Here is a 25936-nt window from a genome sequence, read left to right on the forward strand (position 1 = left end):
TATTATGAGGAGCACAACATAAAATTATAATAAAGATGTTGACATGCACAAACACTCTCTTCCTTATGTGTTACAAAACGCCATTCAAAGATCTAATATCGATGTCACACTAAAATGTAGAGATACACTTTTCAAAAAACAATTCAAAAAATTCAAAAATGACACTTACATTTTTATACACATATGTAAACTCAAAACTTTTTTAGGGTTGCGCTTTGTTTCTGGAATGTTTTAGAAGAGCATGCTTGACCAAACGCTACCAAAAATGATTTTGAACGGTTTTCTCAATCAGGGTTGTCATGATGTGCTTGGGTGTCATGCAGCACGAATATCAGGCACAATCACTGTTTCTCACGTGCAAAGCATGAGTACAGCATGTGACTATAAAATACCCAAATGAAACTTAATCTCATCCACGATCTTTGCAAGAACTGTACACGAAAATGGGACGCCTGAACGCTCCGATCGAAATGAAGCAATTGGATGATTGCAAGCTGGCAAATCAAAGCGTGACGTGGCAAGGATCTTTAAAGTTCATCCCAGCACAATACCTGGATTGTAGGATCGATTTCGTCAAACAAATTCGACAAATGACCGTCCAAGATCAGGAGTAACCACACCTGCCCAAGATCGGTACATCCGGGTAACCCACCTACGTGATCGCCGGGACGCAGCACAAGAACAGTTTGGAGCCCAAAGAGTGTCCGATCAGACAATCAGGAACCATCTCCGAGAAGTAGAACTACGCCCCAAACGTCCAAAAGTTGCCCCCTCCTTTGCACGACTACATCGACGTCGACGAGTGAGATGGTGCAACACGGTGCTTCAAAGGAACCTTGCAAACTGGACGCGCATTTGGTTTAGCGATGAATCCCGTTATCTCCTCAGGCGACGTGATGGTAGAGACCGTGTCTACAGACGACGTCATGAACGTTTTGCTCCTAGCTGCATCAGGCAGGTGGACAGAACCGGTGGTGGGAGTGTTATGGTGTGTGCAGATCGGAGCTTGTACTTGTCCAAAACAATCTGACGGCGAATCGATACATCGACCAGATTCTCCCTCCGTACGTCTTTCACCTTGTTGGCCGTCAACGGCAGCGCTTCCAACAGTGGTGGCGTGTGGTCCTGTGCATAAAGCTCAGGTCACAATCAGGTGAAGTTAAGCATCGATGGGCGCGTTCAGTGCTCGGATGGGTGACCGGTAGTTTAACTCCTGAGAGTTTATTGGACTTCAATTCTGCCCCACAACGGAGCACATGACACATGTGGTCTCACCCTAGGCAAGTGCGTTTGTTCACAATTGCCTCTGTTCATCCAGCAGAAAATGGGTACCCGGTGGAATACGTCATGTAACTATAACCTTCTAGCGCCAAACAGGCAGTTGTTCCATATGCTGCAGGAGGATTCCACAACAAAACATCCAACGACTGATTCGATCTGAACCCAGGTGTCGGGTGGCGGTAGCAGCTGGAGGTGGTCATACGAGGTACTGACTTCAACACCCCTGGTGGACAGCAGTAATGACTCTGATGGCTGTTATTCTCATGAAATATGGACAAAATAGCAATGCATTGCCTCACAAACGTCCATTCATGTATCTCTGTTTTCTGCTGATCTACACGTCCTTGAGTTGTTAGTACTTCTGTAGCGAAATATGGAAATATGGATACACAGTGTAAACTGATGGAGAGAGTATGTTCCTACATGTCATTAAAGTCATTTCGTAGTGCCGTATCGTAGAATGTGTTCCTCATATTTTTCCATAATCCATAATTCCATAACACCTGAATGAATGAAACCTGTTCGGCTCCTCCAATTGGTGGTGATTGGTTGCATCTTCTTATCATGTACTGTGGCCAGGTGTAGTGATTGCATACAGGTGTTAATTTTCCATAAAAGTGTCCATAATAATGATACTGGGTTGTTTTATCAGAGTACAGACTGTGAATAAGAGAACTCAGTAGATCTGGTCTAAATATCAGCAAATCATATTATGGAGACACACGTTCCCACCGAAAGGTTCAGAAGTAGATTTTCTTTTCCAGTTCCATTCTCTCCTTGTCATCTGCAACTTCAGCAAACCGCTTCAAATCTAATTCTTTGCACGTGACAAACCAACTAACAAACTCCTCTCCAAGTGCTTTCACCAGATCTGTATCAGCTTGCAGATCCTTTAAAGCCTCATCAAGGGTAAAGGGTAGGGGTTCGCCTTCCTTCAAATTCGTACTGGGTGGACATTCTAACTTGTTCTTGACCCCATCCAAGCCGGCAGCAATTATGGCCGCCATGACAATGTAAGGGTTGCTTCTTCCGCTTGGCATTCTGTTCTCCAGGTAGGTTCCTGAAGGTCCATGATTCTTGACACGAAGAGAGGCTTCGCGGTTTTCAATGCCCCAAAAGATACTTCCTGGAGCCCAAGGCTGGTGAAGTCTCCTGTAACAGTTAATTGTGGGCGAAGTTAAAGCAGTCAACGCCCTGCTGTGTTTGAGGATCCCAGCTATCCACTGTTTGGCAGTTGTTGACAACTTGTCACTCGCCCTTTGATCATAGAAGGCATTTTCCCTGGTGTCTTTGGACAGCAATGAAAAGTTAAAATGGGCCCCGCATCCAGTTTGCTCCAGATCTAGTTTGGACATAAATGTAGCCTTTAAACCATTCAAATCAGCCAACTCCATCAGGCCTTGTTTCAGGTTGAATGTTGCATCTCCCCCTCCTATACCATATTGCGGTTTCATCACAGCTTCAAACATTCCTGGCGCATATTCAGAATGGATTTTGTCAACATCAACGCCTGCTTTGAACAATTCTCCTTCAAACTTGAACAAGAGTGGCCCAGTTTGGTTTTGAATTCTATGATTCATGAAATCCCTCCCAAAGAATATTGGTTTCATTGTATCAGCATGGAACAGAAAATATTCTATTTCAAATCCAGAATATAAATCTAGACCGAGCTCATCTAGGCGTTGGATTTGTTGCCTTAGAACATACCTGGGACAGGCTTCCTGGGGAGAGTTGTCGATTCTCCAGTGCGATTCACACAAAAGTTCGGCGACTCTGAACTTGCCATCGCCTCCCCATGGAATCGGCCTAAGAGTATCAAGGTCTGGCACAAGGGTCATGTTTCCATAGTGATAACAATTCTTGTGGGGTATTGTAGCCAGTTCAGTTTCAAGGCTGAGCATCAGCACCTCTGAAACAAGAGGCATTTTGATTAACAGCAGCTCAGCATGTGCCCGGTTTGGTGCATGGCGTTACTATCAGAAATACCAACTATTAGATATACTAGTAGCGAATGATGATACGGAAGCGATGGCCAGTTGTCTAAATATATTTTAAGAAGTCGATATCTATACAAAAGTGCCCAATGCCATATGTTTTAATCCCTTGAGGCGCACAGGTTTAAAGCGAATGGCGATATCGTCCACTTTACATATCGACAATATGCACGAAACACTTGAGCTATTGAGAATATCATTCTCTGTTCCCCGAGAAGTTTCTCATCTGAATCTGCCTGATGGCGTAATTTGCTTACATAATCCGGTGACAGTTAACCAGGAACTCCATTCACGAAGCAACCGTTACTCCCAAGCTTAACATCAACTCCCATTCTTTAACATTGCACTAAGGGTACTTTAGTATTTTGTAGACGGATGCGCTGACCAATATCTACCGATTTTCACTATTTATCCCTTACGTTTTCTTATGCAGTGTGCCTTAGCTCATTGGTTACAGCTTAACTATAGTTTATACGATTTCATGAAAACGCACACTTAATTCAGTACATCTCTATACATCTATTATATATGTACTCCTAATTGTACAGTGCTGTGTGTGTTTCATGTGGAAGCCATTTTCCTTTTATGCAATTTTTTACTACTGGTTCTTACTTGCACTTGTCCTACGCACACCCAAAATAATAAAGTTTAGACACAGATTCAACTATGACTGCTATGACGGTTGTGAACACAAGCTTTGAAGATGTTCACTGTAAACTTAGTGATGTTTACATACAATCATACATTAACTGAACGTTCGTGTTTTATAAAGGAATATTATATGTTAACTGTTCATAGTTCTCGTAACCACCATATCAAAAACATGAACTCCACCCATTGGTATTGTACACCACCACCGTCTATTCAAATAATCCAACATACTAACTAGATCATACCCAGTAGATGAATTTTGCAAAACCCTTTCGACCTTCCTAAAATCTCAGTCAAAGGCAGAGTCCGATCAAAGATTATTAACATGCTATCAGCATGGGGTTTTGCAGCACTATGAAATAGCGAGGATATCATACAGGGGAGTTAGTTAATATATGCTTCCACATCCGTGACCTGACACGATACTCTATGATATGAATCACCGCTGCTTAACATTAGAATATTAAGACATTTGAAAATGTTAAGACACATTTGGACATCTGTTGGCTAAGTTGCTCGTTACACTTTGCATGAAGGCTCTTGTGTAAAGAGAACGAATCCATGTTTAGATGAGGATGTTTCCTGTGTTTGGTTTACACGTATACTAACACAGTAAATAGACTGGTCAATATACAGTACCCCAAAACGTGACGTTTCTAAATAACACAGGCACATTTCTCCACACAGCCATCTAGCCGACGTCAGAGGTACACATCTTAAGGTGAGTTCTCACGGTGAGACTTGTACTAACACTTTGTAGCATACGACTTCTAGTAACAACACAAATCGTGTATTTGTGTAATTTTAAGTCGCATATAAGTCATATCTCGCGAGATTCTCACGGAAGACTCAGCATCATGGATTCGTCGGCTAAAAAGATATCGCATATCTCCCATAGCAGTACATCTGTTCCGCCATTAATGACTGGGCGGCGATTCTGCATTCCCTTTGGAACATGTGCCGTGGTGCATATTCCTGAGACATTACTGGAACAAGTAGTATCCTATAAATCGTTCGGTATCTTCCCTGGCGTGGCTCCGTCATAATGTCAACGTAAGCACAGCTAAGCTGCTTAATTGGTCGAGAGCTTACGCCTTACAGTATGAATTAGGACATGTCCTATGTCTCGGTTACAACTAATTGTATGCGATTTCAAGTCGTTACGATTTGAAAGTTCTCACGTTGCAAAGTCGTATGCTACAAGTTGTTACTACAAGTCGCACCGTGAGAACGCACCTTTCTGTGTTCCTATTCATAATTCCTATTCGATGTCACATTATTCCCTATGTTATCAATGTTTCAGTTCTTCATCATTGCATGCAAATAATAGTGCTTGCCACTCAAGCATAAAGCTGCTTAGATTGAGCTTTTTGACACCTTTTTATGAAAAACACTTTTTCATTTAACATGGACACATTTACCTTATCGATAATTGAAATCACTCTTAAATCAAAACTTAATGTAGTAGTACAAGAAAGGCACATACAAGGCACGTGCTTTACATAATATCTCAAAACATATGGGTCATAACTTCCCATGCTTCAAAAGTGCACATTGGGATATATATTTTGAATATCTAATGGAAGCATGTGCAATGCAGCATACGAAACTGATTCAAAGGACGACAATGTTTTAAAAAGTTCTTGACATTGCCAGACGTAGACTTACGGGAAAAAAACGCGACTGTACATTACAGCCTGGAGTGACTTAATGAATTCCTCTGGCAACATCGATGCTAAGCTCAACATTTACCAAACGGTTATTCGTCACCATGTCAGGAAGCTCGTCACTTCCGGTGGTGAAGAAAATGATCGCTTAAGACCCAAGCCTCCTTTCTGAAGGCACTAAGGTCATCGTAAGTCACTAATTAAGGTAACCTTAGAACAATGTTAAAGACTGTGAGGTATGGTTAAGCTAAGTAAAGATTGCTTCTTGATAGGAGACCCTGGAAGACAAAGACCAATATCCGAGACACAATCCAAAGCAGTTGCTTAATACATCATCGATTATTATCACCATAGATTATTATCTTCTGCGGACACATTAAATTGACGGACTGTACTAAATACGTGTGTAAACAACTGAATATGTATCTCATGTGTGAGATAGATGGTTCATTATCATTCTTTCAACAATCCAGAATGATTCAAACACTGTCACCATTCACTGCTCACCTTCATACATGTCAACTCCTCCTTCCAAATACTTGGCAGCGTTGCGACTTGGAACTACCACCCCACGACATGTTCCATTGATGTCAGTGATGGCGAACCTGATGTAATCATAGTTAGCTATCTCCGAGCGGACGATATCCAGCTTCGACATGTTGGCGAGACGACGGTATTGTCAGTCAGTGACCGAGTCGGTTGTTTCAAGTGATATTGTAAAAGCCACTGTGAGTTTACGGTGTAACAAGCAAGTTGCCGCTTTACTTTCTGAACGGAAGATGCAATTACTGTGGCCTGATTTCAACCGCATGCGTGTGAAATCACTCCACTTATACTGTAACCTTCACTGGCATATAACGCTTCGCAGAATTAGGTCGTAAAATCGTAGGTCGTAAAATCGTTAGTGGAAATATCACCGCCGTGTCTGGCAGTTTAACTGGTTTGGTATTTGTTGATTCAGCTAAAGCAGTTAATATTACTTACTGATGCTATACGTTGTGCTCCCAGTAACATGAAAGTAACTTCTTTGTAAGACTAAAACTGAGAGACATCAGAAAGCGGATGAGAAGAATGATGAGAATGGCGATGATTAAGATGAGGATGACAATGGTAATGTGAAATATAACAAACATCATGAAATGATGATGTAATAGCAGACTAGGTTATAGATAGAAGATGGTTATTGATCTTGTTCCATAATTCATTTGATAAAGGATATTATGCCGAAAACAGGGCAAATGCATTTACGTATTTTTTCGTAATTCTTTCCTCCAGAATTATTATTTAACGGGTTGGGCAGATGCATTTGTATGAAAAGAATGCTGATGTGACAGTAGCGTTTGGACTTGGGTCTGACCATAGAGACGAATGACCCGGGTGGTCCCCATCAATGGATATTGGTTAAGTACTTGTTGTTTGATGTATTTTGTCACTGCTTCCGTTTTAATGTCTTCTTACTACATGAACGGTGGAATTCAGTTCCATTAGCTAAATGTGATCAAGGATAACTTTATTGTCATGATTTACAAGATGTAAATTCCATCGTTAATCTTTACCTCACCACCATTAGCATACGGCGCGTGCAGCTATGACGTTTCGTTTAATAGTTTAATTATTATTCAGGAAGAACAGCTTGTTCAGCTTGACTTGATCAAGTGAATACTGTTGCATTACCTGACCGTGTCAAGTTAGGTCTATTATTGCGAAGGGGTGCACCTTTGCCAGTTGATAGTCAATAAGTTCGAAAAGCCGTGGCAAGGTCACCGTTTGACATCTCTGTGTCGAGAAATCGTCAGCAATGTCCCAACTTTCGTTTAAAAAGCAGTTACATATGGTTTAAAATTCCCATTCGGTCCTTTAGGCAGCAATTATAAACTGGTGTTTCCGGTGATAATTGAACTGGGTGTAGAGAGTGATAGCGAGAGTGATTGTGAAAGTAACTGGCGTCTGTACGTTGTAAAGTTCGTAAACCAAACTAGATAGCATATGGCTGTATAAACAGTTCAATTAAAACATGAACCGGATGTTTTCCTGGACAAGTTCTGATCCATGTATTCATTCTTTGACGAAGGTAACATTTATAACATTCTCTGCTCTCATATTAAATGTAGTTAACTCGACCTGCCTTTTGTGCTATTTGACCCCTCTCATTCGGAGACAGGCGGGCTGCAGTGTATACTGTAGGTAGTGGTACTCTTTCAAAAGGGCATTTTATCATACTATTTGATAGTGTAATGGTTCTCAGTTTGGAACTAAAACGTTAACTGAGAATAAGTCAATAAAACGTGTGTGAAGACATCAAACAACAAAGGAAGGTGATGTAACTATCTATTTATTCTAGATTAAATGTTAACAAATCAATACCAAAGTAAGTATTGCAGCTCAAAATAGAATGACAGTGCACACTCAAAGATAATTCAACACAAGGACAGTGATTGTAGAACTACAAGTGATGTTGGCAATATTCAGCAACAATAATTCAACTCGGAGGAAAGGCAGAGTATCAAGGTTATAATCACATGCGCATACTATGCTGGTTTTCTTGTACCTTGCAATGTTCTGCGCGATGGGACGATACCTACCCTTATATAACTACAAACTACCAGATCTTTATTTAACTTTTGGATGAGGGATGTAGTACATTCCAGAACTCTGTCTTTGTATAGCACAGGCCTAAACACATAGCACACCACTGCCCCAAAGTGGACGTCAACAGGTACAGTGAGTAATTACACATGGGGACATTGACTAAAAATGATTAACACTGCTTCATAACAATACTTATCCATAAGCACATGTTCTACGTGGCGTCAAACGTGACAATCCTTTGAAAAGAGTTTTGTTTCTTGTATTTACATAGCGTGCGTGTGACATTCCTGGACAATAAGGGCACTAGCACCTGGAGAAAATGGTAACCTGAAGGTGTATACGTCAGTGTATTTTGAAACTGAATGATCATTAAAGTTGCGGATGTTCGATATAATTATTTTTATGGACATGTTCTGTTTGCAATACCTAAACTACCGTTGAACACCTCCCCTGATACTAACACTGTCACCACAAGCTGCTCACATTCATTGCCATGCAACTCCTTCAGTACTAAGACATAGGCTAATAAGCAGTTGTGGCATTTCCGTGGGATCTCTCACCATTATGTTAATGTATTAACGCAATGCTATAATGATAACGACTATTCACCAATGCCATTAATGATATGAAAGTAATAGAACCCACTATTTACCTGTTTGCACGTTTTTGAGGTAGCATACATCCATTTGAGTAAGGTATCAATGAAGCACAAAACGAAGCAAGTGCAATCACCAGTGTTACCCGTTAAGTCTGTTACTAACATTGGGGATCGCCTGACTTTATGCAAATATACACTAAACCATAGCATAATCCATAATCTTCAATATGGTTCTATGAATCACCTTTTAGTAGTGATGATAAAATCATTTCGAGACTCCACAGATGCTTCATGCCACAAATACTAACAAAGTCACGTCAATAATCCACGTATGGAATCTCAGGAGAATAATGGTACAAGGTACCACAGAAGAACGTTGTGAGCTTAATCAAACAGAAAGTTTGAAGCAGTTTTATTGGGAATAATAAGTTCTTTGTTAATGTAAACTTTCTGTCTTGTATTCTGGACTCCACTTAGTACACATACTTTCTGATGCGGTCATCGTGACGTTGTAAATGGTTTGGTATTTGATCACTCAACGACGGCACCTTCCTGCGATCCAGACTGCAGATATTGTAGTGCCTGCAGCTATTTACTCAAATAGGCGACTGTAACTCTCGCTGTGTGCAATCCTTACCACCAAATTTCCTCAACCTTCAAACAATTTAAATTCAGCTAATAGATATTTCGTTACTCTTACACCGTCACAGGCTCTCCATTACTTCATCAACAAGATTATCATCCAACTCCATGACTGCTTCTTCAATGAAATTTTCATCTTTATCTCAAGGACCTTATCTCCTTAGATCAATATACAATGTCTTTTAGAATGTGGTTCAATGCAACATAGGTTATCTTCGGGATTACACTTTCACAGTAAAGTGCAGATTCTAGTACTTTTATGATTGAGTGCCATCTGGGAATCGAACCGACACTCCAAGAGTAAGGCACCTAATCGCCACATGCAGTCAGCGATCAAACCCACTCCGATCCTTCTGTGAGACCTTCCATTTGGAACTCACTATCAAATTCAGAAATACCTCTTTCAAGGATACTTTCAAGTCCCTAGTAAAACCTCACCTTTTTGTTACTATTTAAGTAGAACTGTCTGAATCACCAGTCGTTCCACTGTACATTATCGGTGTTATAACACTTTCAGCTAGGTAAAACCGCCACGGAGCGTGTTTGAGGTGTGGATATTTCGCACTGTAGTATTATTTTGTCATTTCCAATAGACGGACATTTACGTCTGCTATGGCTGAGAATGTATGCGTGCGTACGTACGTGCGTGCGCGTGCAATGCATCCACATAGAACCATCGTACTTGTGTTTTAAACAAATTGCCTTATTGGTCACTCGGCCTTCAGTACTGACATATACACTTTCTCTCTCTAATTTAAAAAAAAAATAACAAAAGCAGCAGGATATTTTTATTTCAGATAATGAGTAACTACAATGAAGCATTGTCTGTCTATGAGTACCATTCTGGTCTTCATTAAGTTAATACTATATGGTACTGATACAACAATATCATCATCTGTATATGTATTTGAAAAGTCATGGTTTGACTATTCCCGATATATACACTGGTCCTTTTTAAAGTTGGTGATGTTCCATCATGATCATGACAGAATTCAGAGTTGAATCCTATCTTACAAAGGATAAATGTTTCAAATCATCATAGCTGAAGGACGTTTAACAATATGTTAGCATACATTTACCTGTTTCGTGCTTTTAATTTTTCCTGTACTATAGATATAAGAAAGAAAGTGTTTATGGATGTCAACTTTTTTGTTATAAGGAACACAACATATAATCTTAACAACGATGTTGACATCCACAAACACTCTCTTCCTTATGTACGTCACATCTAAATGTCATTCAAAGATAAGATAGATAACATATTAAAAATGTATAGATGAATTTGATAACTCATATTGTTAGTACTTGTATAGCTAAATATGGAACAAAATGTGTAAATTGACGGAGGAATTATGTTGGGAACATGTCATTAAAAGTCATTTCGTGGTGCTGTATTGTGGAATGTGTTCTTCAAATGTATCCATAATTGCCAACACCTGAATGCATGAACCCTGTTTGGCTCTTCAGTTGCAGGTGATCTGTAGCATCTTCTTATCATGTACTGTGGCTGGCTCTAGCGATTGCATAGCTGGTGTTAAATGAAACCTGTCATATTCTGGTTACTTATTGTCCCTTCTTATTAGCAAATACCCATCAATCCGGGAAGGTCCGGTTTAGAATATTGATCTTCAGTAATCCGTGCTTGTCGTACGAGGCGGTTATCGGGATCGGGTGGTCAGGCTCGATTGCTTGATTGACACGTCATCGGTTCCCAATTACGCAGATGGATGCTCATATTGTTGATCACTGGATTGTCTGGTCCAGACTCGATTATTAACAGACCTCTGCCATATAGTCGGAATATTGCTGAGTATGGCATAAAACTATACTCACTCACTCATCACATAATCGTCACTATATTGACAATTTTTAAGACACCCTATGTCCATAGCAAATGTGTCCAGTTCTTTCTGACTGATTTGAATTTGTGAAAAGCAAGTTTCAAATATAATAACCAAACTAGAAATACAGCTCAGATATTCCCACAATTAACGGTTTTTTTCTCATTTTTTCACTGTTAGTGTCTTTGTTAGTGGTTTTCGAGACTTTCGAGACTTTGTGTACAGATTGTGAATAAGATAATTCGGTAAATCTGGCTTATATAACAGCAAATCTTGTTATGGAGACGTACGTTCTCCAACAAAAGGTTCAGAAGTAGATTTTCTTTTCCAGTTCCATTCTCTCCTTGTCATCTGCAACTTCAGCAAACCGCTTCAAATCTAATTCTTTGCACGTGACAAACCAACTAACAAACTCTTCTCCAAGTGCTTTCACCAGGTCTGTATCAGCTTGCAGATCCTTTAAAGCCTCATCGAGCGTAAAGGGTAGGGGTTCGCCTTCCTTCAAATTCGTACTGGGTGGACATTCTAACTTGTTCTTGACCCCGTCCAAGCCGGCAGCAATTGTGGCCGCCATGACAATGTAAGGGTTGCTTCTTCCGCTTGGTATTCTGTTCTCCAGGTAGGTTCCTGAAGGTCCGTGATTCTTGACACGAAGAGAGGCATCTCGGTCCTCAATGCCCCAGAAGATACTTCCTGGAGCCCAAGGCTGGTGAAGTCTCCTGTAACAGTTAATTGTGGGCGAAGTTAAAGCAGTCAACGCCCTGCTGTGTTTGAGGATCCCAGCTATCCACTGTTTGGCAGTTGTTGACAACTTGTCACTCGCCTTTTGGTCATAGAAGGCATTTTCCCCGGTGTCTTTGGACAGCAATGAAAAGTTGAAATGGGCCCCGCATCCAGTTTGCTCCAGATCTAGTTTGGACATAAAAGTAGCCTTTAAACCATTCAAATCAGTCAGCTCCACCAGACCTTGCTTTAGATTGAACGTTGCATCTCCTCCTTCTATACCATATTGCGGTTTCATCACAGCTTCAAACATTCCTGGCGCATATTCAGAATGGATTTTGTCCACATCAACGCCTGCTTTGAACAATTCTCCTTCAAACTTGAACAAGAGTGGCCCAATTTGGTTTTGAATTCTATGGTTCATGTAATCCCTCCCAAAGAATATTGGTTTCATTTTATCAGCATAGAGCAAAAAATATTCTATTTCAAATCCAGAATATAAATCTAGACCGAGCTCATCTAGGCGTTGGATTTGTTGCCTTAGAACATACCTGGGACAGGCTTCCTGAGGAGAGTTGTCGATTCTCCAGTGCGATTCACACAAAAGTTCGGCGACCTTGACCATCCCATCACCTCCCCATGGAATCGGCCTAAGAGTATCAAGGTCTGGCACAAGGGTCATGTTTCCACTGTGATAACATTTCTCGTGGTGCATCGTAGCCGGTTCAGTTTCGAGGCTGAGCATCATCGTCCCTGAAACAAGAAGTATTTTGATTAACAGCAGCTCAGCATGTACCCGGTTTGGTGCATGCCAACAATTAGATCTACTAGTAGCGTATGATGGATACAGAAGCGATGATCAGTTGTCTAAATATATTTTTAAGAAGTCGATATCTATACAAAAGTGTCCAGCGTCATAGGTTTTAATGCTTTAAGGCACACAGGTTTAAAGTGAATGTCAGTATTGTCCACTTTACATATCCACATGACAATATGCACGAAACACTAAAACTAGTCACAACAGGAAACCCACATTGCACGTGAGCACAGATTCAGCTCCAGAATTATCATTGTCCATTCCCCAAGAAGTTTCCTATCTGAAACCTGCCTAATGATGTAATTTTCTTTTACCTAATCAAATTCACTATGTATCCCTTACGTCCACTCATTGGTCAACTCACTTGGCTACAGCCTAGCTTTAGTTAATATGCGGATTGGTAAATATACACACTTGACATCATGACATCTTGGACACATAAAGTCCATTGCTTCGGACATCGCCATTTTTCTGCCACTGATGTACGTACCGGCCCTCCATTATGTACTGTAAACAGCCAAATTTTCGCGAACCTCGCGTCAGACTTCATGACGCGAGAATAAAAATACGCGATAATATAGATATATCATTCACTTTATTCAGATAAGTCAACAACATAAAAACAATACAAGTGTACACTGCTCATTCACGTGTCACCGCTGGGCTAATCTGAATTAACACATGTCACTTACTGATCCTCTTACTAACAGTTTTCACAAGAGATTAGCTTTTTGCCAACCCCTCAGAACAATGTCTTTCTGTTTGGAGAGCTTCTTCTCCAGACATTTCACTATCCACCGTGCATGTACAGGTTTCATAACACTGATTCGCACGTCTATTGTTTCATTGATGTTTGTCTTGCAACTGGCGGCTACCTTCTCTGCATACCACTGTATACATCCACGTAAGCAGTCACATCACGTGAGACGAGATCATTTAGTTTTCATTGCTCGAACACCCGGTTAAAGAGAACTAGGTTTGATATCAATTACACTTGTTTTTAAATCACTACGCAGATCTGTTTATCTTATAACAACTCAATGATCACGCACCTGAGTGTTGTGTTAAAACATTCAGAGACGCCCTCTGTTAAAGAATCACATGTTTATTACGTGGCCGGTCTTTTTCATGGCTGAATGAAAGATTTATCGATCAATATTCTGCTTGAAAACCGTAGTCATGTAAAGTACCCTTTAAACCTATATCTCAGGTATTTATACTGTATTGCATTTGTCAATATATTGGTCAACTAGCGCCTCGTGAAAATAAGAAGGCGCGAAAAGGTTTAGTGACCGTCACTTTTCATAACTTTAGAGATCCGCCATCTAAAAGATCTCACAATCGGAACTCGACCCACATATATTGTACACGAAGCTTATTCAAGTTTAATCAACTGCACTAACTAGAACACATCCTATATACAACATTTACAATACGAGTTCTAGCTTCCTCAATAATCTCTGTGAAAGGAGCCTGATGAAAGGTTATAAACGTGCTTTCAATATGGGGTTATAAAGCACTATCAAATAGTGAGGATATCACATAGGGGAATTACCTAATATATCTTTCCACATCGGTGATATCTGTCACAGATACATACAAAAGCAATGCAACTGTTCGTATCAAACCATCGAAATGTGCAAGGGTATAAACAACTTCAGTATCATGTGTGACAGTGACTTGACACAACACAATGTGATTTGAATCACCGCTGCTTAACATCAAAATATTAAGATATATTTGTAAATGTTAAGACACATTTGGGCATCTGTAGGCTAAATTGCTTGTTAAATGTTGAAAAGAAGGCTGTAAAGAAGGGGTAAGGATAATGATTCCACGTTTAGTTGAGGATGTCTCCTGTGTTGAGTGAATGAGTCCATTGCTTCGGACATCGCGATTTTTCTGCCACTGATGTACTGTGTTTGGGGGTCCATGTATATAAGACAAAGAAATAGATTGGTCGTTATGCTGTACCCAAACAAGCAGTATGAAATAGCATGTGTCACTGAAATGTAAGAAGCAGATTGAAATGCCAGAATATCTGCCATTTTGATTTATGACGTCATCGAACACCTGTGTGACCTCATTTCACAGGGTGCAATGATCTTGGAGAACAGTCTCAAATCCACCGACTCTCCTACCCAGAGTTCCATGCGGCAAGCCAGCATAATATCTCTGCCACAGGTCAGAAATATGTGACGATTCCTCACATCTGACACAGGTCGTTCAATATAATGTGCACATTTCATAACTGTTTTATTTTTATGAGTCTACATATCTGATGTAATATCCTTGTTAAAATGGTTCAGTTTCACTGAGGAATAATAATAAAACGTGTAACACTATTTCGATTTGCGCAGCGATCCTTTCTTTACATGGTTTGTACCGCTCCACGTGCTGTAATCAAAGCCTTATGGAGAACAAATGATGGAGCCGGTTTGCAATATAAATATGTATTGTCATAAACCTTATTGACGCAGTTGTAGAAGAATATTTACCTAACAATGTAAGCTAATATGAAAACCTCGCCGAATCGCTTGCGATATGCCAGTCTCAGCTTATTTACGAATATGCACATTTGTTTACAAACAAAAGTAAAGTCCGGTCACGTGATATGCAAATTAGCCTGTGATGTTATGCACCGGAGTGTGAAATCCACCATGTTGGTAACTCAGTCAAGCACCTGACTGACACTCCCTCGGGAAAAGGATCCGGTATGACTCACACTGACCGAGAGTTAAGAAACACAGACCCCGTGGGATGACACATCCAGCGTGACACCATACCATCACACCATGACATCACAACATTATTTTGGACTAATCAGCGTAGAGCAACTATCAAACTTACTTCGGTGTGACTCACGCTGACTGGAGGGTTAATGACTGCGGACCCCCTGGGAAATAGATCTGGAGTGACTCACGCTGACGGAGGGGTGAATGACTGCGGACCCCCTGGGAAATAGATCTGGAGTGACTCACGCTGACTGAGGGGTGAATGACTGCGGACCCCCTGGGAAATAGATCTGGAGTGACTCACGCTGACTGAGGGGTTAATGACTGCGGACCCCCTGGGAAACAGATCTGGAGTGACTCACGCTGACGGAGGGGTGAATGACTGCGGACCCCCTGGGAAATAGATCTGGAGTGACTCACGCTGACTGAGGGGTGAATGACTGCGGACCCCCTGGGAAATAGATCTGGAGTGACTCACGCTGACTGAGGGGTTAATGACTGCGGACCCCCTGGGAAATAGATGACACATCCTGCGTGACATCATACCGTCACGCCCTGACATCACGACATTATTTTGGACCAATCAGCTTAGAGTAACTCTTGAACTCACTCCAGTGTCACTCGTGCTAATTGGGGTCATTGGTCATGTACCCGATGAGATGACACATCCCGCATGACATCACGCATCACACGATGACATCACGCCAGTAGTTTGGGCCAGTTTGGGTGGGGGCAGAGCTGGGGGACTGCTATCTGCTATGGGAGGGTGTATCAAGTATTCTGTCGAGTAAAAGTGAACGAAGAAAACTATTCTTAGTAAACGTATGCCTCCCGTGTCTGGGTGGGCTGGATACTACCCAAGACAAGATATTCAATATCCAGCAGAAACGCAATCGTCTCTCTTGCTCAAATGCAAACAAAACATTTCAGTCTGTAACGAATACCCTTGTTCCGCACTCTTGCACTCTTGCACTCTTGCACTTAAATATAGAAAACTATAGTTGTGTCATGTCACGTTGACTTACGAGTGAAAATGTACTGCAACGGCCAAGGAAGACTTGGAGTGTTCACCTTCAGTAAACATACCTTTTCTGATACTATGTTCAGATTTCATATAAACGGTTGTAACCTGATTAATTGACTATTCAAATCACGGGTTAACACGTATGTCTCAAACCTAACATAGCAGTAAATGAAATTAAATACTTAGAGTCAAACTAATGATTATACTCCCTGGATATGGCATCTTACACGTTGGTACATCTGTTCGTCATGTACGTGAACGACGTCGCTTTCAAGGTAGCAAATGCTGCTGTACTGTTACTTTGTAGATAGCTACTCTGTCCGGTGGTTCGATGGCATCATAACACTAAATATCAAATCGTAAGGACTGAACTTGTAATATGGCAATTAGGGGACAAAAGGCAATGGGTATCAAGGGCTGGGACAATAAAAGTTTCTAGCCGGGTACCCGACGCCCTATTACGCTACTCGACCCGGGTACCCGATATATTCTTGACATCACCTTTGTAGGAAAGGGCAACATATTCTTGAGCTCGGAGGTTAAAGTTTCGAGTTTTTCAATATTTCAATCATGTATTTATATTCAAAACAGATGATGTTAAATAATGTAAAACATGCCAAAGACAATGTAACATTTTAGTATTGAAAGAGTAATATACTACATTGTTGAATCTGTTAGTCACAAGGTCATAGTGGGTCAGGGTATTAAGACGGGTATCCGGGTCCCACCCATTACCCACCCGTCCCGGACCTCCGTGCTACCTTGTGGCATCTCTAAGCGAAGGCAACACAAACACACACATACGCACGTACACGTACGCACACGCACGCACGTACACACAATCACGCACGAGTGACATAGGATTATATCTGTGTAATTACTGTGTACATACTGTTATTCCGATATCACCTCACTTCAATTCACATATGGCAGCACTGTATTTATATCAGCTGGTGAGATCTCGAAAAGTAACTTAAATAGGTCATACAAGTTTAGCATCAACAATTACACTTAATTACTGGACATCTAGGTGAATATGTGAAGGTCTGTTTTCTGTACAGAGCTAATTCATTGCCGAAGTTTTACCATCATCTATGACATGAACATTTGCGTGAAAATGATAAACAAAAGATTACATCATTTACAACATGACCCTGAAAAATGTCATTTCCTCATTCCAAATACTCCAATGGTCATGAACGCTAAACTGTAGTCCATACCACTTAATCTTAGGGCAACGCTCGCGTGTGAACATTTCATATATGTGTTTCTTAATATCTTGTTGGCTTCTGCAGACCCATCCATTTGACGCACTGTACTTAGTACCTGTGTGAAAAGTGACGTTTGTCGTGTGTGGAAAGGCTTTCAGCATCGAAGTTTCTTTGTCACAGTTCATTGAGAAACAGCTCACCTTCATACATGTCAACTCCTCCTTTCAAATACTTGGCAGCGTTGCGGCTTGGAACTACCACCCCACGACATGTTCCATTGATGTCAGTGATGGCGAACCTGATGTAATCATAGTTAGCTATCTCTGACCAGACAATATCCAGCTTCGACATGGTGACCAGGCGACTGTGAATTCAGTTAGTGAGAAGGTTACTTTTGTCAATTTCTGTTCTCAAAACGAGGCTACGTGCTGCAAGGAACGGAATACAGTTTCGTAGTCAGTCGCCAATTTTTAATACACACGGCCCCTTCATACCCGACTGGGCTTGTTCTCATCGAGTTTAGCTGCTGATTTGCAGCTTAGGAAAATCACCGTAATAGATTCATCTGTACGTGATAATCCTGAATCCATTATCTCAATTATGCACATTGCGAGGGTGTGTGCGGCCACATTGGTGATCAGGTATGTGACTGAGGCACGTGATTTGCCGATTGCCTTAGCTGGTCTAACGGTACAGGCTTTCTATGACGAGTCCCATCGTTCCACAGTAAAAGGTGAAGTCACCGCATGACCATATAAGTGACCTGGGTTTCAGAGTCAGTTGTTGCTGTGATCCGTACACGTACCATTCACCGATAGGGACCTTTGACATCAAGACCCGTCCTTGTTACTCACAGAGAGTGAGAGAGAGAGAGAGAGAGAGAGAGAGAAAGAGAGAGAGAGAGAGAGAGGCACTTTATTCTATAATAATGTATATGTACCATTTTACAGTTAAGACATAATGCATACAGGTCACGTGAACACAAACTGAAACAGTTATCTAACATTAAATAAGTTTTAACAATGTTGCAACTGCATGCATATTAACATGAAGATTTTGAGAGTTTAATAAATTTACCATAAACATATTGTCTTTATAGACATGTTTAATATGTGGAAGATATTTCTTTCTCAGATTTGATATTTATCACAAGCTAACAATACATAAAATTCATCTTCAATAAACCCAAATTACAGTTTGAACATTTTATTGCATCAATATCGTCTTGTCTATACCTTCCGGAAAAAAACCCTGACATTAAAGTTGTATAGAGAACTCTAAATTTACATATGGCTCTTATCGAATCCTTATTTTCTAACGTAAGATGCGACTAATGGGATCGGGTGGTCAGGCAAGCTGACTTGGGTGACACACAGACCGCCGCCACATAGCTGGAATATTGCTGAGTGCGGCATAAAACTTAACTCACTCACTCACTTATCTTCTAATCATGTTAAATATTTCTCTGAAATATAGCTGACGTAATCCCATTATAATGACATATAAAGAATGAAGAAGAAATACTACTGTGCCAGTTATGATAATACATATCTTGTAGTCTTTGTTTTAATGAAAATAGAAATAACAAAGTCTTGTGTAATCCAAACAAAAGAATACCTACAAGTAAACAGCAAATATGTAATATTTGAAACCCAGTTACAAGAGGCCGTACCATTATCATCAAGCGTGTTCAATAAATTATAGGAGCGATAAGGACATGGTTGTCGTTCTATCGTTAGAAATTCACACCAGTATTTAACATTCCCTTTTGGCCGAGAATGAAAAGAGCATAACGCCCTGTGTCTCCTACAATGGCCTTGTTTGAAGCAAACGTCCGTACCCGTAAATGCGCTTACGAAGATGATTGGACTTTCTCTGTTGCCTTACTATATTTTGAGCTCCATTTCTCTGCCCCATATAACAAAATCGATGCGGTGTTACCATCAGAAATAGAAATGACATTTGTTTTTGTGAGTTGACTTCTAAACCCCATTTCTTACAAAAGGATGGCGTTACATTTAATTGTTTCTGCAGGCCATTAAACAGTATATGAAAACTTGACAACATCATCAGCAAAAAGAAACAACATTAAATCAACAATATCCTGTGTCACAAATACACCTAACTACACTCTTCATAAACTTCTGTTACAAGTTCATTAATGAAAAGGATAAACAGAGTTAGGATTAATATTCAACCCTTTCTCACCCCACTAGACGTGGGAAAACTTCTCCGTTCTATCAGATGAAGTTTCAATGCAAGATTTCATGACGAGGTTTAGTAAGCAGTGCATGTAACAATTTCTTTGTATCAGCGTAATCAAAAGCTTTTAAATCAATTAAGGCACAGTAGAATCACGGACAAGTCTAAAATATATTGACCAAACAATGAACACGTTACAATGAATAACAATACAGAATACAGTAATGGGACACACACATTAAACATTGTAAACCCAAAGTTACTGTGTTCTGTAATCTGATTGGTTGAAAAACATGATCAAATGGTATTAGATTCCCGGAAACTGCAAGACTATTCACTGCGTATTGACACGTAAACAATTGTTTTGTTGTGTCATCAACAGTAGGGACGTCATTCAAATCATATTGTGACGTAAAATTAGAATGACGTCACAAATGAGCAACTGCAGATGCTACCATGGGAACCAGCTGAAACGGCCAGCTGATAACACTTCACTACTGTACCCCTACTCGATGTAAACGAGTGCAGACAGTAAAACCCCTTTGGTTTACTTTTGCGTTTACAATGTCGATAAACATCATGTGTTGGCCAATTTCCGGGTGTTATGGAGTATTTGAAGCACGGGAATATTTCATTTGAAACCTCCGGCTGACGCCGTCGGTTCCAAATGCATTCCCGTGCTTCAAATACTCAATAACACCCGGAAATTGGCCAACACATGATGTTTATCTCCTAATTAACTCACAAGAATCTTGGTATTACAGAAAGATCTGATATAGTAAATGGAGCTTGTTTCCAATGAAAGAGCAGTCAGGCAACTAAGGACCAATCTTGAATGTAGATGCTGTTGTTGACAGAGAGACGTTGATACGCAGAGGCACACACTCCAAATTCAGAGTGTAAGTCCGTGTGTGATCGTCAACCCAACACTTAGCCTTTATGTATACTGACACAGTAGAGGGCACATTCGAGCAAAGCGTAGCTGTATCGCCACTCTTTCTCGATAGCCGGAAGTACACAAGATAATTTTAACAACCAGTCATGGGAGGCAACTCTGGAGCGTTGTCAAGAAAACCGTGCCGCTCAAATACTATTGGCATTGAAAATGTATGATGCACGATATGACCTATAACAACTACCACCTAATCAATATTTAAACAGATAACATGTCACAATTTAATTCTGGACTCACAATAGTCCAGAAAGTATCCGCACTGTGGCCACTCTCTCACAAGAGATTTGGCACAAATAAACATGCAGCTATTATGAATATGTGCTAAGGATGAAAAAATTTAAAAAGTTTTTTTTCGAAAACTCAAAATTTAAACTCGCTCGCCCATGGGCGAGAGCGTTTAATTTCGTCCAGAATAAATGTTTAGGAGGTTGTAAATGAATGAAAAAATGTTAATAAGTATCATGACTCAAATTTCAGCTCGATTTGACTTGACTCCGCTAACTGACAGCGATTTAAAAAAATCTCGCCCATGGGTGAAAAACATATTGGCCCATGGACGAGAATATTTACTTTCACTGACAATTCATGTTTTTCCCCATTTTTTTGCAGTTTGTAAATAAATGTAAGTATATTTATTAGTGTCGTGACACGAAAATCAACTTATTGTGACTTAACTCTGATAATTTAGAGCGATTTAAAAATATCTTTTGGCCCATGGGTGAGAATATTCACTTTTACTCAAATTACATCTTTTTGCATGTTTTGGGGGTTGTAAATGAGTGAATGTATGTTCATAAGTATCATAATACAAATTTCAACTTAATTTGACTTAATTCCTCTAATTTAGAGCGATTTTAAAAAATCTCGCCCATGGGTGAAAAACATTTTGGCCCAGGGACGAGAACACTGCCTTTTACCCCAAATATATCTTTTCACGTGTTTTGAAGGATGTAAATGAATGAAAGTACATTTATGAGCATCATGACAGAAATTTTAACTCATTTGACTTAATTCCGCTAATTGAGAGCGATTTTAAAAACTCTCGCCCATGGGCGAAAACCATTTTGGCCCATGGGCGAGAAAATATTTTTTTCACTCAAAATAGATCTTTTTACATGTTTTGCAGTTTGTAAATGAATGCAAGCATATTTATAAGTATCATGACACGACATCCAACTCATTTTGACTTAATTCTGCTAATTTAGAGTGATTTAAAAACAATCTCGCCCATGGGCGAGAATATTTCCTTTTACTCCAAATACATCTTTCCAATGTTTTGAAGGATGTAAATGAATGAAAAAGGCTTTACGAGTATCATGACACAAAATTCAACTGATCTGATTTAATTTTACGAATTCAGGGGGATTTTAAAAAATATCCGAGAATAATTACTTTTACTCAAAATACATCTTTTCCTGTGGTTTGGAGGTTGTAAATGAATGAGGATATGGCACAAAATTCAACTCATTTTGACTTAATTCCGCTAACTACAAGAATCTGCACTTCCACTCCAAATACATAGTTTTTCTTATTGTTTTAGAGGTTGTAAATGAATGAAAGCGTGTTTATAAGTATCATTACGGTCTTAATTCGACTAATCTCGCTTGTGGACAAAAATATTTTCATTTGCTTGTTTTCTATTTTTTGCAAGCATATGGTTAAAATTCAGATGAAATTATAATGACAAATAATTTCAGTTTAATTTAGTGAGTTTAGTTCTATGTTGCACTCAGCAATATTCCAGCAACATGGCAGCGGTTTGTAGATAATCAATTTTTGACCAGACAGTCCAGTGATCAACAGCATGACCATCGACCTGCACAGTCGGGAACCGATGACATGTGGCAATCAAGTTAGGGAGTCTGACCACCCGATCCCCTTACTCGCCTCTTACGACAAGCATAGTCACCTTTTATGGCAAGCATTGCTTGCTGAAGCCCTGTTCTACTCCAGATCGTCACCGGTCCTGACCGCAGAGCTATGAAATTGAAGTTATTTGTGAAAGTCCTTACTCCAGTGACAGAAAGACTATGCTGGGACACATTAATAAGTCCGTGCTCCTTCAGAAGAAATAAGTAAGTAAGGATCCCCAACTGGGTAATTAAGTAAACAACTCAAAATACTGTCACTTTCTGCCCAGGACATCACGCGTCACCAGTCGTGAGCTAATGACCTTATAAAACCCCTCACAAAGGAAACACAAAGCACCAAAACTGTATTTCTTTCTAGGTGACACACGGTATGTTGTCAAAATTTTCGTTGTTGAATACATTCTATAGTGGGCAAAACCTTACGCTTGGAAAGTGTACCTACCCAGTAGTTTTAAGTGTACCTACCCAGTTTAGCATGTTTCGTTTTAATATTGTGGGATCCACTTTTAGTAATTCTCGTCTGTCCGTCCCAGGTTTTCTTCGACCGAGGTTTTATGGTGTATTCTCCTATTTGTCAGACCAGTAATAATCTACAACAGTGATAGGTCACTCGCTTGCTTTCTTTACCATTTGTACCAATTAACATGTTCCTCATCATGCTCCAGCGCACACAGTGACTTGGTTCGTTTCCAGCGCAACTTCGGCTGCGTTTAACAGTACTTCAGCCAGTTTACTGTATCAGTCGAAATCTCACAATGAATGAATGAATGAATGAATGAATTATAATACGAATTAAGAGCAAGATGTATATGTGAATGAATGAAAGAAATAATAAAAGAAAGAAGTACATATGTGAATGAATGAAAGAATAAATGATACACCACGGCCATCCCTTCCTAAACATGCTAAATAATGCAAAACTATCGTTAGATCACATGTGTTAACATCAGCTAATTGTAGTCTCTGTAGTATCTTCTTGGGATCCATGTCTGCTCAGGGACACACACGACATGCGAGTAGTTCCAATCACCCGCTTTATTATTCTGACGTAGTACGCAAGTTCACAAGTTACATCATGTGACCTCAGATGCTATAAGGCATACAACTACATCTCAGAATTATGCAAATACTACAATCCTCCCACAGTTAGTACTGAAAACATCCATTATTTTCAAACATAATATTTGAAAATATTTAAACCTACCACCAATCAAGCATGTAATAAATTCATAAATGTGTTACAACAAATAAATAGACCATCAAACATATCCCACTTTCATTATTATACAAGTCTAACAATGACATAATATGAAACATTCAAATATTCATTTCTTTACATAGTCTTTCAAATATGCAGGAGCACGACGTGTCCTTTGAGATCTTCTTAAACAAGCAGTATCTGCTGACAGTGTAGCAGATCCACTCAGTTCATTTTCTTCTTCAGTTTCAGTCACATTAGTACTCATATCTACAGCTAGATCAGTACAAAAGTTATCCTGTTGAACAGTAAAGTTCTCTGGCACTGAAGTTGCTTGTACTTGTGACTCAGTTCTGTCTGATACTAAGTTTCTCGGAATCATATCTTCAGGAATCTCAACATTGTCAAAGTTCACTGGATCCTCACATGGAGCATGTCTAAGAAATTTAGCATTTCTTACGCTGATAACACCTGTATCACAGTTCACAACCTGGAATGTTTCTTGATGATCACATATTTTACAGATTTGTACGTTGGAGTTAACTTACCACGCACAAAATTAGCAATGTACACCAGATCACCAACACTAAACATATGATGTTTCATACTGTTCTTCACATCTGCATATGTCTTCATCTTCTCTGCATAACAGAGTTTTCTTGATAATAATGGATCAGGTTTTGAGGAGTACAGCATTGGATATTTAGTTTTAATGTTCCTATGAAGCAATAACATAGCTGGAGTTTCACCAGTAGCTCGATGTGGAGTAGCTCTATACATTTGTAGAATTCTGGGTAACTGTCGTTTCCAGTCATTCCCATCAGTTGCTGCAGAACGGAATGCATTCTTCAAGAATCTATGAAAGCGTTCGATCTTTCCATTGCTCTTGGGAAAATATGGTGACGAACGGATATGTTTAATCCCTGCCATTCTCAAATATTTCACAAACTGTACGCTCACAAATTGGCGACCATTATCTGAAACTATGCTCTCTGGGAAACCATGTTCAGAAAATATTCTTTCCAAAGCTTCAATGATAGCACTTGATGTAATGTCTTTAATCACCACTGCAAATGGATACGAAGAAAAGTAATCTATCAACGTTAACACGTAGGCTGAATCAATAGGTCCAACGATGTCTATACCAACTTTCGACCACGGTCTTGGTGCTGGATCTACAGGTTGTAATGGAGTGTCATTTCTTAAAGGTTGATTCAGACCACAGGTAGCACACTTGTTAACAAGTTGTTCCACATCAAAATCCATCTTTGGCCAATAGAATCTTGTACGAAGGAATTGTTTAGTACGTACTATGCCTTGATGTGTCTCATGAGCTATACTCAAAACTCTCGACCTTAGTGATTGAGGAATCACTATTCTCTCTCCTCTCAAAAGAATTGAGTCATATGTTGAGAGTTCATTCTTGAACTTCAGATATTCCACCGACACATCACTCCAATCATCCGAGTTTATAGCACTTAATACTTTCACAATTTCTCCATCTTTGGATGAACAATTCCTAATTTCATCTATTGCAATTGAATCAATATCTAGTACACATGTGTCAACCACAGATCTGATATAATAGTCAGCCACATTATCACAATTCTTGGATGATAATGATTTTCTTGAAAAGAAATCTGCAATGTTAGATTTGCCAGCAATGTGTCTAATTTGGAAATCATATCCATTTAACTTCCATGCAAATCTTTGAATTCTAGGGGGTAACTGAACTGTTTTCTCTTGAGTTAGCATGTGAATCAACGGACGGTGATCTGTTTGTAAAATAAACTTCCTTCCCCAAAGATACTTGTGGAAATGTTCCACAGACCAGATACATCCTAATGCTTCTCGTTCTTTTTGTGAATACCTACGCTCAGTTTCTGTCAAAGAACGACTAGCAAATGCGATAGGTTGAAAACTACCATCATCTTGCT

General features: G+C 39.8%; 2 protein-coding genes across 2 annotated transcripts; both read right to left on the reverse strand.

Moving 5' to 3' along the window:
* Positions 1–1975: 1975 nt before the first annotated feature.
* LOC137284570 (lengsin-like) lies at positions 1976–6251 on the reverse strand. Its single transcript, XM_067816420.1, has 2 exons — positions 6101–6251; positions 1976–3190 (listed from the first exon to the last, which is right to left on the reverse strand). Exons 1-2 carry the CDS (start codon positions 6249–6251, stop codon positions 2022–2024), a joined length of 1320 nt encoding a protein of 439 aa, XP_067672521.1. The 3' UTR covers positions 1976–2021.
* Positions 6252–11570: 5319 nt separating this feature from the next.
* On the reverse strand, positions 11571–18124 carry LOC137284709 (lengsin-like). The gene is made up of 2 exons (XM_067816625.1): positions 17974–18124; positions 11571–12739 (listed from the first exon to the last, which is right to left on the reverse strand). The coding sequence occupies exons 1-2, from the start codon at positions 18122–18124 to the stop codon at positions 11571–11573; spliced, it is 1320 nt and encodes a 439-aa protein (XP_067672726.1).
* Between the last annotated feature and the right edge of the window lie 7812 nt (positions 18125–25936).

Source organism: Haliotis asinina, chromosome 5, assembly GCF_037392515.1.
Source record: "Haliotis asinina isolate JCU_RB_2024 chromosome 5, JCU_Hal_asi_v2, whole genome shotgun sequence".
Classification (NCBI taxonomy): Eukaryota; Metazoa; Mollusca; class Gastropoda; order Lepetellida; family Haliotidae; genus Haliotis; species Haliotis asinina.

What these genes read in the sequence shown, in the direction of transcription:
- LOC137284570 (XM_067816420.1), bottom strand. Translation starts at nt 6,251, where the DNA reads ATGTCGAAGCTGGATATCGTCCGCTCGGAGATAGCTAACTATGATTAC. An exon ending in AGGAGTTGACATGTATGAAG is followed by an intron (nt 3,191 to 6,100) that starts GTGAGCAGTGAA and finishes CTCTTGTTTCAG; the next exon opens with AGGTGCTGATGCTCAGCCTT.
- LOC137284709 (XM_067816625.1), bottom strand. Translation starts at nt 18,124, where the DNA reads ATGTCGAAGCTGGATATTGTCTGGTCAGAGATAGCTAACTATGATTAC. An exon ending in AGGAGTTGACATGTATGAAG is followed by an intron (nt 12,740 to 17,973) that starts GTGAGCTGTTTC and finishes TTCTTGTTTCAG; the next exon opens with GGACGATGATGCTCAGCCTC.